The sequence below is a fragment of the Pseudoliparis swirei genome, chromosome 6 (genome assembly GCF_029220125.1).
Source record: "Pseudoliparis swirei isolate HS2019 ecotype Mariana Trench chromosome 6, NWPU_hadal_v1, whole genome shotgun sequence".
Classification (NCBI taxonomy): Eukaryota; Metazoa; Chordata; class Actinopteri; order Perciformes; family Liparidae; genus Pseudoliparis; species Pseudoliparis swirei.
In genome coordinates this window covers 4,779,937-4,792,177 of record NC_079393.1, presented here as the reverse complement: position 1 = coordinate 4,792,177, position 12,241 = coordinate 4,779,937, and the positions used below count along the sequence as shown (strand labels likewise).

Genomic DNA, 12,241 nt, shown 5'->3' with positions numbered 1-12,241 from the left:
ATATATATATTACCAAAATATTCCGCCTATTTTATTTAAAAAAATATAAACTATCATAATATTTCGACTACTTTTATTTTTTATAAAAAACATATAAATAATAATTACAATCATGATCATTAAGCAACAGGCTTAAATCAAATGTAATTCAAATCAAATAATAATAAAAAGTAGATCATGCTTGTCAGAGATCATGTCATATATTTAAGAAGTCTGAAAATATAAAATGTGTAATAATTGGTGATGCATTATAAAATATATCTTCGACGTATGACACATTGTTAAACTGACCAATATAGTGTGGATTTAAACCATTGGGAAACAAATAAGTTTTATTTCAAGATCAAAATAAAGAGGAAAAAAAGAATCATTCAGAACTGGGATGCAGAGCTGCGATGTAAACTCTGTCATCTTATTCTAGTCTGAGAGCTCTTAATAAACAGTTGTTTCTCATCACATAATGCACCTTGACATAAGGCTAGTGAATACTTGAATGAAAATGACCACAAATCTGAAAACATATTAGCAATTTAATATAGAATGTATTCAATCTACAAGACATAAAGCCCGATGGCTACATCCAACTTTATATGGATAAATAACATCCGCTGATTGGAACATCAAACAAAAGGTCACAGTTGTTCATATGTTGCTGAGCATCTCTGCAGGCCTCTAATCCTGTAACAACAAAATGAGACACCAATGATCTTTATGACTTTTAAAATGCTGGTGAATATTGTCTTTGTGACGTTCAGATTTTACGAGGTGCTCTTACGCTTCTGTTTCGAATGTTTCGTGGGATATTTTGTCTTCATTTACACCTTCGGGACATTCATTAATATCTTTGATCCCCAGTGTGATCAGAGCTGTGAGGGAAAAGCTTATGTTAGCAATAATTGGGTGAATTAAAAGTATCTTCATGTGACATAGGATTAAATAGGCAACCACTATTGTTTCTAATACAAAAAGAAGGAATTTGAACAAACAAATGCATATGTCATAAGTGAGTATAAACTGTTGTTGTTAATATCAAGAAAAATCACATATTTAATTGTATTTTAAGTGTCCATCTTTCTCCGCCACAAGAACGCCTAATATACTGTCCGTGTCCCGTGCTCACCCTGCTTATATTGGGCAAAAGTGATGTGTTTTTGATGAGTGGGGTCCAGGATCCCATAGACTGCATCCAGGTTGGCTTTGTTGAACAGACTGGGCGCTTTTATACCGCTCTGCTGAGACATCTTCAGCTGCTCCAGCTGCTCCACCAGAAACTCTCTGGGCTTCTCTGAATGAAAGAATGAATCACAAGTAATCATTGCTATTAACGTTTCCAGTAATCAAAGGTAGATTGATGAACACTTCAGGGAAAAGTTTCAAGCAAAACTTATATCGAGTCAGAGCAACAATCTCAAATTAATGCAATGACAAAACAACAATAACTAGTAATAAAAAAATAGGACAATGTGATAACTGATACTTTATTTATATAAGTAAAAATGTGCTAACAATTCAATTTCAATTTGTCGACGTTTATTGAGTCCAGTAAATGTGACATTTCCAAGGCTCATTCAAGAAAATACATTTGTCAGGTTCCTGTTACACAGTATGCACAATACTTATTATACATTCTAACAAAAGTGTAATAGGATTTGGGAAACTCTCCACTGTGACATTTTAGTTTTCTTTTCTGTTGTTGACCTGTCTTTTAACATATAATCATAAAAGCGTGCTCACACTAAGCTAGCTATAACACGTGGTATGGTGTTTTTATTAGCCCACCTATAACATGTGTTATTGTGTATATATTAGCCTGCCTATAACATGTGTTTTTGTGTTTATATTATCTCGCAGTAACACATATTAATGGAATTATCTAGGTTAGCCAACAAAGGAAACTATCGTTTTTCAGAGGAGGAAGTTAGTTTGTATTTTGTCATGTTAAACTCTGACCGGGTCTGTGGAAGAAGAGCATGCTGGTCAGGTTCTCCAACAGCTCGGGTATTTTGTGTTTCTTGAGATAATCAGCGGCGTCCTGCTCTCTCTGCGTCGCCATCTTTTTTTTCATTTCACTTGTGTTTACACGGTGTTGCTAAGATACGACAACCTCCAACTGTTGAGGTGCGCGCGCAACCCCACGGTAGCGCTTGTGTTCTCCTTTGAGGTCCCTCAACGATAAGAGACATCCAGGCAATTATTATGCAGATAGTTTATTTTTTTATGACTGAATTTCCTCTGATGTTTAGAGGTTGAATTCTTTTGACCAAAACCCCAAACTATCAAATTGAAAACAACGCAATATAGATAAAAGAATCACATCTTCATATTTCAAAATTGTTGATGACAAATGTTGCATGTTTGTCATAATTTCCATATAAAGCAATACATTTTACCATAAAGTAATTAAATTGTTGGTGATATATCTTTATTTCCAATCAAAGATAAACAATAAAAATATACTTTTGAATAGAACAGAAATAAATTAACAACAGACACCAATGGTCGAGTAAACCAAATGATCTCGAGTCCAATAGGATCCTTAACCCGAGTGTGTCACATTTCATTCCTCTCACGTTTTCTCCATTGAAAGAAAAAACACTAAAAGCAGAAAATATCCATCTGCAGATGTTCCAGAATTGACTTTACTCCCAGGCACGTCAAGCTGTTGGCAAAAACACATTGGACATAACGCTCGAGTCAGAGTGTCCATCGCACAAGAGGACGTGTAATTCCAGGATCAGTCCACCTTTTGTTCTGCTTTAAGTTGCTGTAACACAGCAGTCGCTTCTTCTCTGGCTTTGTAGCCCCGCAATTCTGTCTTAAGCTGCCCAGGCTTTGGCGGGACGTCTGGTATAGTCTAAAAGATGAAACAAATATATTTTAAAAAGGGAAGAACTGTTAAACACATACAGCAAGACTGGACCCATTTAGATAAGTGGTGTAGTATGTAGTAGGACCATATTTGAGTAAAATCAACACTTTTACATCTCCACTGTGGTGGCTTTCACATTGTATTATAGGAAATGCAGGAAAATACAAACATTCAGTATAGTGTGTGTTTTTATATCCATATTATGTGTAATAAAAGCAGCACTAGACAATGACAGCCACATGCATAAGAGGGGTTGATTTAGTCCCTCACCAGATCAGGTAGGTAGTACTGGTGGACGACCTGTGCTCCTGCAAACATGGCCAGCATACTGGCACCTAACATTCTCAGGTAACGAGTCCACGACACACCGGCTGGCATCTTCACAGACGTCCTTGCCCTGGTGGAGAAAGAAGAAGAAAGAAGAAAAAATGAGAGAGGAAGAGATAGGTTAAAAAAAAAATTTAAAATGACGAAAAGAAAATGAAAACAAATGCAAAGGTTTTATTTGGGTGCAAAGACCAAATATGGTGTTTAATGTTTTTCTTGCTCAGTCAAAAGTGCTCTTCTCAGCTAAAATTGGAAAATAATGCCTCATATTTATGGATATGCATCCTAATATTAGACTGCATCACAACCACTGGAACTCTGTTTAGCCTCTACGTTTAGGAGTTACCATTAGGGGTTTTTCTAGCTATGTACAATTCACTATTTTAGTATCATATGCATGGGCACATAACATACAATATACTGTGTATGATTGTCAACCACCTGCACAGTAAATCCAGGGACAAGGACGCTAACGTCACTGTGTTTGTTAGCCGTGATGTAGCTAATGTCAGGGCTAAAAGTTTAACAATACATGGTGAAACAGCAATAGACACACGCTGACATACAGTGACGCACGTGAGACCTTACCTTGTTTATTTAACCGTCTTTTAAATAAAAGACCGCAATGTGAATCTAATTCCCACCATGGTCAAAACCCCAAACGTCTGTCATTGGGACTCACACACAGGTCACGCTGTTTAGTTAACGCGAAGATATGAAAAATAAAATAATATGTGAGAGAGGTCTCACTCTGCCTATATTTTTTGACACCACAAAAGGTTATGCTTCCGTGTCCTGTCGCATTTTTTTAACAATAGTGTGCTCCGCTTTCGATTAATGTATTGGTTGAGAGGTTGTTATTGCTTTTTAGGCTCGAATAATCTTTCTATTCCACCATTTTGATGCTGCTTGTGGATGTAGGCCAGCTAGCTTAACGTTTCATCTCTTAGCTTTTTTTATATAAACTAACCTCGCCAGCCACATACAGCAAGTTATAATATCTTTTTAACTTGCAGTGTTGTGCCAATTAAAGACAGATGCATTGAAGAACATGACAAAAAGAGTACATAATACCCTGGATAATCTGAGGGGTTACGATGTGGACTTTTCACCATTTGTGTGTGTTTTGAGTGGTCCTGTTTTTAAATGTGGAGTGATGCACTTTAAGCAAACATACTATCTTTGGTTGCTACGTTCGTCTGCAGTGTAAATTCGTGCTGGTGCGACCATGCATACAATATCGTTCGCCATCTAGCGGTAGTTTGTGCCAACTCATACTTTAATACCGTGTTAATGCCTTAATGTTAAAATAAAAAAATCATGTATGCTGTTTCCTTTCGTAATCATCGATCATTTGTTGTATTAACATAGCCGTGCAATGTGATTAAACATCCTAAATTATATTTTTTAATTCTACCCCTGCAGTACACCTCCCGACCAAGAGGGGGCGGTAAGCGTCCACTCAACCTGCGCCAAAAGAAATTATTGAGCGTTTAAATGGTCTTTGTTTTGGGAGGATACCCAGCCCCCAGTCTTCCTATTTGAAAACTAAAGAGCAAAATGTATGACAGGTACGGTAGTTCGCTCAAATACCTTCATGTCTCGTTAACCTAGAGGTCAATTGCGGTTTCAAGACAGTCAGTATGACTTCGTAACGTTGTCAGCTAAACCTTCAATCTTCCCTGTAGCAGCGTCCATAAGTCTTCTTTGTGTACCGTATGTGCTCCAAAACTCCACACAGCTCACATCTCCAGTGGGTATCGATGCCTTTGGCAGCAGAATGAATGTTAATATATTCAAATAAGTCAACAGTTAAGATGGAAGAAAACCAGTATACATCATTGACGGTACCCACGGATTATTTTCAGCAGTGGTGAGTTGGTGTCGGAGGTGGCAGGTCATGGAAAACTTCTCATGTTCTCTTCCTGACGTCTTTATTTTCATGCATGAGATGAAGAAAAACAACAACAACACGTCTAGCATTTGACACACGAAGTCATATACATACCTGTATTCTTTGTATTTAGGCTTGTAGCAAGTGGCAGTGTAATTATTCAGGATAATAACCACATTTGAATACAAAACGTGTCCTTTGAGAAAATAGAAAAAAAGGGAAATGGACCAACAGCCCCGAGGTAGTATGTATGTAATAATACATGTAATTAAATGGCACGCGTGATATTGTTACGATATTGCATTATTTGTACTCTGATAAATGGACGAGTAATAATATATGATAATGTAGTTTAATAATTGGACTTGTCACCACATGACAAAGCAGTCGTTATATCATCGCTTGCTACAGGCTCCATAATTACTCCTACAGTGGCTCTTACGTCTTTCTGCCAACTGTAGCACGAACAGGAGACCACACATAAGCTCTTGTCCCGTCGTCGTCTTCACATCCATCACAGTATCGGTTGTTTTTGGTATATCTTCGTTGCAAAGTCAAAAGACCCGTTTGTGAGTGTCGTAAGCCAGAGGCTCAAAAATACAACGCATGCACGACCACAATTAGATCGAGGTGGAAAAAAATACAATGAGTGAAATGCAGAGAATGCAAATGGGTGTGTCAATCAGCGCATGTGTGTTTGTAAGTATCGTGCCTTGTACGCTTTCTCCACGCACCCCATCGAGCACCAGACACCATTTTGTCCTTTTTTCTTGCTTTGTCCGGTTCCCGTTGGCTTTTTTGTCCCTTCTTTTTCCTCACCTTCCTTTTCCTTCCCTCTTTAACTTGTTCCTTTCCTCCCTCTCCTCTCGTGGATCCTTTTTATTTATTCATGTATAGGTACCAGTCCAGCCAGCAGCACCCCGAGGCTCAGCATGTGATGTCGTATCACAACATGGGCCACTACGCCGAAGGGCCCGGAGATGACCTCGTCATGGCCGAGCTGTCCGTCCACCGGGAACCGCCCGTCTACCAGGAACCTTTTTATCAGAACTTTAACCCCCCGGCCCAAAATCACTACCAGGAGCTGACCTACCAGCCGCACGCCAGGGAGCAGCAGCAGCAGCATCCTGCTCCCCTGCACCACCCTCAGCATCAACATACAATACAGCAGTTGGAGCCGAGTGTCCGGCACCCACCTCAGCCGTCCGCTCCCTCTCAAGGTACCGAAGAGGTTATTGATCAAAGTTATTCACCCCCACTCCCACAACTGTTTATTAAAATAGGTTTACAATGCTCCAAATTCTTCGCCCACTTTATCTGCAAAGGGGTCCGAGTTCTGACTCGTGGTCGAATGAAATAAAACCGTTCTGTGATGCCCCAATTTTCACTTAGACAAGGGTTTACTGGAGATCCATTAAAACGTGACGGCAGGGGATTTCTATCCAAGTTAAATCACGATCTATTGATTCCAATACACGTGTTTATCACTATTATTGTACGTTACAGCGTTGTCACGTGCACTAAAATAAACTATTACCTGTCGGAAATAACAAATAACTGGTCGCACTTTACGGCAAACAACATTAGTGCGTATATTTATGCTAAAGCACACACCGCGGTACGAACTTACGAAATAAGTTGCGTAATATGCCGTGCCGCCGTAACCGATTGCACCCGATATAAATACAGAATTAATCGGCTCGTACGATTTGAGTTTTTTCGGTCATATCTACGCCGCGTGTTTTCCAGTCGTGACGCCGGTGAAGAAGAAGAGAGGGCGGCCTCCGAAGCAGCCGGTGGAGGACGGCAAGACGCATGACGAGGACAACGAGATCGAGGCGGCAAAAAAAGCCAAGAGGGCTCTCAACCGCTTCAACGGCATGTCGGTGGCCGAGGTTATGGCCAAAACCCTGCCGGACGTCATCACCTACAACCTGGACATTCTGATAGTGAGTGTCACTATTTCTATGTGTATTTAAATTTAGTGAGCTGGTGTGAATCGTACAACACATGGCTTACACACATTGTGCGTATATGTCGGAAAGGGTTTCAATCACAAGCTGAATGTGTATTTCTTTTCTTCTTTTTCCCCATCTGTTGCCATGGTAACACCTTCATGTTTCCCCCTCAGATTGGAATTAACCCAGGACTCCTGTCAGCCTTCAAAGGACGCCATTATCCAAACCCAGGAAACCATTTCTGTGAGTCAGAATCCAGTTTCATTACGTTCCCAGCATGCTTCATGTTCACCTCTGTTCAGTCACTACACACACACACACACAACTGACTGCTCAGACGCGTCTCAAATTCAGCATTTCAAATCTACTTAAATCTGCATCACGCTGAATTATAATACGTTTTATTAGAATATTTTGTTTGTGTGCAGCCATGAAGATGATGTTTCAGTTTGAATATTTCACTGCAACAAGCAGACAATGCACAGGATGCACAGTTGTTATTGAAATTAAGGGGTGAATAGAAACATGTAGAAATTTAATTTACACGTTTCATCAACAGAGGTTTTTTTGACAGATTTTCCCAAAACAGAGGTTTGCTGAAATCAGGGTCCTCAATGATTTTCAGAAGCTGTTATGTATTTATTATATCATTCAAGTATCGCATGAACACAATCGATTCTTTTAAACAGACTTTTGTATTTATAATATTGTCGGCCATTCATCTGTTGTCGTTCATCATGCCGGTCCAGTGTCGACATGTTGTTGTGTTTGATTGTTTGTAAAAAAAGAAAGAAAAAAAAGCAACAATAACCTCAAACACTCGTCTGGTTCTAATGTTTTAATAACTCATTTGACGCGTTTTGCTCCACTCTCCAGGGAAATGTCTGTTTCTGTCCGGCCTGACTGACGAGCAGCTCAACTTCATGCATGACCAGAACCTGCCGGAACTATACAACATCGGCTTCACCAACATGGTGGAGAGGACCACGCCCGGCAGCAAGGACCTCTCCAGGTGAATGAGAAGGAAAAGAAAAGGAAATGCAGCACAGATGAGTCATTTTAGTTGATGCTTGAGTTGGCGAACAGTGAGGAAGTTCAACATATATAATATTTATATTTGGGTTTTTTTCTTCCGTCTTTGTCCCAGTAAGGAGATTCGAGAAGGAGGTCGGCAGTTACTTGACAAGCTGCAGAAATACAAACCATTAATAGCAGCTTTTAATGGAAAAGGTATCTTTAAAAAGAAAAACCTGTTTATTATATATGTTTATTCCCGAAGCCATCGTTGAACAGTGTGTTGACGTGTGTTGATTTGTTCGTCAGGTATTTATGAAATCTTCTGCAAAGAAACCTTCGGCGTGAAGGCAAAGAATCTGGACTTCGGTCTGCAGCCGTACAAAATCCCAGAAACTGAGACGGTGCGTAAAAAAGAAGAAAAAAAAGCGATCCGCGGGAATCAAAAAGCTAAGCGAGCGGCGTGTTCACGGCGTACGCGGCTTCCCCCCTAGGTGTGCTACCTGATGCCGTCATCGAGCCCTCGCTGCGCGCAGTTCCCGCGCGCGCAGGACAAGGTGCATTTCTACATCAAGCTGAAGGAGCTGCGGGACGAGATGAAGGGCGAGATGAAGGGCCTGATACCCAAGATCGAGGTGGAGGAGACGGAGTACAAGTTCGATCTGCAGCTGGCGAAAGGTAAAGAGGGGATAATTCAGCACCGCCGCCTGCTTACTGGGAATTGTATTTATTTTTTCACGTCTCTGGACGAAGATCTAACTATTTTTTCTTGTATTTTTTTGAATTTCTTCTTATGAATTTTTAACAAAACGGAGCAATCCGTGACATTTAAATAAATAAACACAACACAAAAAACAGCATACATTCAAAATAGTAATATCAGTATCTGTAGTCCAGTCCACATGCCAACCTCCACATACATGAACATCTACATCAACAAACGCACACATACACACACACACACACACACACAACCATCCATATCCACATACACACCCGCATACTATTCCCACCCGCCCCTTCCCACATGTATATACACTAGCGTTCAATAATTTGGGGTCATTTAGAAATGTCCTTATTTAAAGCACTGTTTTCATCTATGACGATAACATTAAATAAATAATAAATACAGTCTCTACATTGTTAATGTGATAAATGACTATTCTCTGGTGTTTAATGAAGTCTCTACAGAGGTGTGTAGAGGCCCATCTCCAGTGTTCTAATGGTACATTGTGTTATCGCCTTAGAAGACTAACGGAGGGGTAGAAAGCCCTTGAAAACCCTTTTTATGTGAGCGCAGCTGAAAACAGTTATGCTGCTGAGAGAAGCTCTAAAACTGGCCAAACTTTGAGCGACAAGTTTGAACAACAACATTAATATTTACAATAAAAATCATAATTTCTAACCTTGTCAATGTCTTGACTATATTTTGAATTAATTTGAGAAATAAAAGTGAGTTTTCATGGAAAACACCAAATTGAACGCGAGTCTACTTTTACACATGCTTCTCCACAGGGAGGGTTCAATGAGGAGGGAGGGAAGGGCGGAATAGTTGATATAAGCAAGAAATAATTAACTCCTTTTCATGTTTCGCATTTTTTTGTCCCGCAGAGGACGCGAAGAGGATGGCAATCAAAGAGGAGCAGGTGGACCCGGAGTACGAGAGCTGCGGCGGGCTGCACGGCGACGCCAGCCGGAGCAGCAGCTCCACCAACTAGAAAGAGACGGAGGCAGAGGAGAAACCAAGGCCTGTAGCACACAGGTCGTCACCGTGTTGTTCTGATTGTATTCAGTTGGAACTAAATGGAAAATTTGGGGAGTTTCAGGTGCTGAAACTCTTTACACCGTATATAAAACACTGTGATAGATTTACTCATCTAGAGCTGTTTAGAAGTGGAAACAGGTCGGTCCAAAATCCAAAAATCATCGTATCTCGCTCACTCTCTCCGTCATATGTGTAAAACAATGACATCCACTATTTTTTTTACTTTTCTTTTTTAGGCACGCGCTACATTCTCGAAAAAACACGTAATGCAAACGAAACGTTTGTTTGTTTACAAGAAAAAGTCGACGGGACACCTTTTTTTTTATTTTTATTTTATTTTTTTATTCACGTCATTTGCAGAAAAAATGGCCCACTTGACTTTTATCCTTTTTAAAAAATTAAAAAAGACACCTTGTTGGTTTCTAGAGATAAAATAAATCGCTGAACTTTTCCTTCTCCAAGCGGCACAGTCCATCTTTTTTTTTGTTTTGTTTTTTGCGTTGCATGGTTAATGGACACTGTAGACCGGTCAGCGGGACACCATGCAGCCGGAGAGCTCCACTGACCAGACGCCAGACATCAGCTGTACTAGTAGCATGATGCATCGAGGACAGGCGACACGCCTTCTGACGACACCGCGAGAAAAGAGAAGCCGTGACGTGTGACCCCCCCCCCCCCCCCCGGAGGCCTCGCCGGTGTGAACGCACAAGAGAAGAAAAAAACGTGCCCCGCCACGATCACATTTTCTAACTCTCGGGACAGAACTGCATGTTTTTGGTGTTATTTTTTATCACTATTTATTGCATTTTGTATGGTACATGTGTCCAGTGACTTATTTTTGTATTTTGAAAAGAACGACATTTTATGATTTATCGGCTGTATAAATAGGTTAATTGTACTCGGGAGTTTCTAAATCTGTAATTACAGAGTTATTAAATCTCTTCTAAAAGCTTGTAAGTTTTGTTGTCTAATTTTTTTTAAAGCATCGATGTGACACACGAGCCGGCAAAAAGCGTGACGGATGCTTCCTCTTGAGTGGGAAAGTCTTTAATTTTAAATGTATTTAACCAGGAAAAGCTTCATTGAGATTAAAAATCTCCTTTACAAGAGAGTCCTGGCCCAGACAGCAGCAGGAGCACATTACACAAAGTTTCAGACGTACAACATAAAACAGTGGCAGACAATATACAACGACAACAAAAAAGATTTTTTTTTTTTAGATCACAGCATGAATAAAACCACAACTAAGACTTAAGTCATCATAACTCAGTTCACACAGTGGAAAGTCTTATTTTTAATGCTCCATGATGAGAGGAGTATTTAGATTTTAGTATTTGTTTATATGTGCTTATCAATTCAGACTGATCATATCCAGGGTTTGCATAGCGGCCTTGTTGCATCATTCCCAAGAAGACTCCTGGCTGTACGAGCTCAACAGGGTGCTTCTACTCAACACTGAGCAAAGGGTCTGCATACTTATGACCATGTGATATTTCAGTTTTTCTTTTTTACTGTTTGCATGACCTCCAGGCCTCTAATGATGCTGAGGGACCCTCAATTTACAACGTGGGCTGGATAAACTCACAGAGGATTAAAACAAAGCCATCAAGTGTCTTTTCTACCACCTGAAAGCCGGTTTATTGAACGCTGACTCTTCAGCTCAAGGACCCTGACAGCTTCTTTCAAAAGACTGAGGAAAACACTGTCACCTGCCATTAAAATGTTCATTGATGACCATGTTTAAGTATTGCAGTAATACGTTACATGTCTCAACATCTCTCACTCACACACACACACACACACACACACTTTGCTGAGCTAACATTTGTTTCTCCCATGGACTGATTTCTTAAGATATAATCCTCATTAGTGATTCAATTAATTTAATTGAAATACTCCTGCTAATAAATACTAAATAATCAGCCCTATACTTAATATACATTAATTAGTGAGAGTTATTCATTTGTACACGCAGGTAGATATCTACATATATGGATCTGTGTGTTATAGTTTTAGTAAACATTTGTATTTTTTGTGTTGTTTTTACCGATGCTAATGGAAGAAAAATGTTGAGGATGATTTTGCAGAATAAAACGTTCCAGTGTTATAAACTTGTGTTTTCCACGTAGCTTTTGTTTCCTTGCAATTAACTAAAATACAATGTAAAAAATACAATGTGCATTTTGTAGAGTGGACTAGCGCAACGCAAACTTCGAGGATTAAATACAATATAATTAGATATAACACAACAAACAAACAAACCGTCATCCCTGCACCAAGCTGCAAACAAACCCTTTAAACATCACAGCCGATCAGCCAATAGGAAGCTCGGCGAACAGACTTTAAAAGTCGAGCAGCGCATACCAAATATACAATAGGGGGTATCGGTTTGTTCGTTTGTAATATTACTCTCC

At 39.7% G+C, this 12,241-nt stretch overlaps 3 protein-coding genes across 5 annotated transcripts; 1 reads left to right on the top strand and 2 right to left on the bottom strand.

Moving 5' to 3' along the window:
* Window positions 1-610: 610 nt before the first annotated feature.
* On the bottom strand, window positions 611-2,308 carry si:dkey-42p14.3 (EF-hand calcium-binding domain-containing protein 10). Its single transcript, XM_056416870.1, has 4 exons — window positions 1,951-2,308; window positions 1,121-1,285; window positions 776-866; window positions 611-678 (listed from the first exon to the last, which is right to left on the bottom strand). The coding sequence occupies exons 1-4, from the start codon at window positions 2,063-2,065 to the stop codon at window positions 633-635; spliced, it is 417 nt and encodes a 138-aa protein (XP_056272845.1). The 5' UTR covers window positions 2,066-2,308; the 3' UTR covers window positions 611-632.
* A 92-nt stretch (window positions 2,309-2,400) lies between these two features.
* Window positions 2,401-3,894, bottom strand: LOC130195379 (ubiquinol-cytochrome-c reductase complex assembly factor 6). Its single transcript, XM_056416871.1, has 3 exons — window positions 3,785-3,894; window positions 3,140-3,266; window positions 2,401-2,854 (listed from the first exon to the last, which is right to left on the bottom strand). Exons 2-3 carry the CDS (start codon window positions 3,245-3,247, stop codon window positions 2,735-2,737), a joined length of 228 nt encoding a protein of 75 aa, XP_056272846.1. The 5' UTR covers window positions 3,248-3,266; window positions 3,785-3,894; the 3' UTR covers window positions 2,401-2,734.
* Window positions 3,895-4,687: 793 nt separating this feature from the next.
* tdg.2 (thymine DNA glycosylase, tandem duplicate 2) lies at window positions 4,688-10,779 on the top strand. 3 transcript variants are annotated; one of them, XM_056416650.1, is made up of 9 exons: window positions 4,688-4,758; window positions 5,988-6,310; window positions 6,840-7,039; window positions 7,222-7,291; window positions 7,925-8,060; window positions 8,196-8,278; window positions 8,372-8,466; window positions 8,557-8,740; window positions 9,674-10,779. In XM_056416650.1, coding segments are annotated over exons 1-9 (1,200 nt in total). In that variant the 5' UTR covers window positions 4,688-4,756; the 3' UTR covers window positions 9,781-10,779. The 3 variants fall into 3 exon arrangements, with proteins under 3 accessions (XP_056272625.1, XP_056272624.1, XP_056272622.1); XM_056416649.1 differs by having other exon boundaries at window positions 4,688-4,767; XM_056416647.1 differs by having other exon boundaries at window positions 4,707-5,069.
* The last annotated feature ends 1,462 nt before the right edge of the window (window positions 10,780-12,241 follow it).

Bases quoted from the DNA above. Each gene is read 5' to 3' on its own strand.
- si:dkey-42p14.3 (XM_056416870.1), bottom strand. From the start codon at position 2,065: ATGAAAAAAAAGATGGCGACGCAGAGAGAGCAGGACGCCGCTGATTAT. The intron at 1,286-1,950 runs GTCAGAGTTTAA...TCTTTCATTCAG, and splicing joins GCTCTTCTTCCACAGACCCG to AGAAGCCCAGAGAGTTTCTG. The intron at 867-1,120 runs GTGAGCACGGGA...TTTCCCTCACAG, and splicing joins TTTTGCCCAATATAAGCAGG to CTCTGATCACACTGGGGATC.
- LOC130195379 (XM_056416871.1), bottom strand. From the start codon at position 3,247: ATGCCAGCCGGTGTGTCGTGGACTCGTTACCTGAGAATGTTAGGTGCC. The intron at 2,855-3,139 runs GTGAGGGACTAA...TTCATCTTTTAG, and splicing joins AGTACTACCTACCTGATCTG to ACTATACCAGACGTCCCGCC.
- tdg.2 (XM_056416647.1), top strand. From the start codon at position 4,981: ATGTTAATATATTCAAATAAGTCAACAGTTAAGATGGAAGAAAACCAG. The intron at 8,061-8,195 runs GTGAATGAGAAG...TCTTTGTCCCAG, and splicing joins GGCAGCAAGGACCTCTCCAG to TAAGGAGATTCGAGAAGGAG. The intron at 8,467-8,556 runs GTGCGTAAAAAA...CTTCCCCCCTAG, and splicing joins AAATCCCAGAAACTGAGACG to GTGTGCTACCTGATGCCGTC.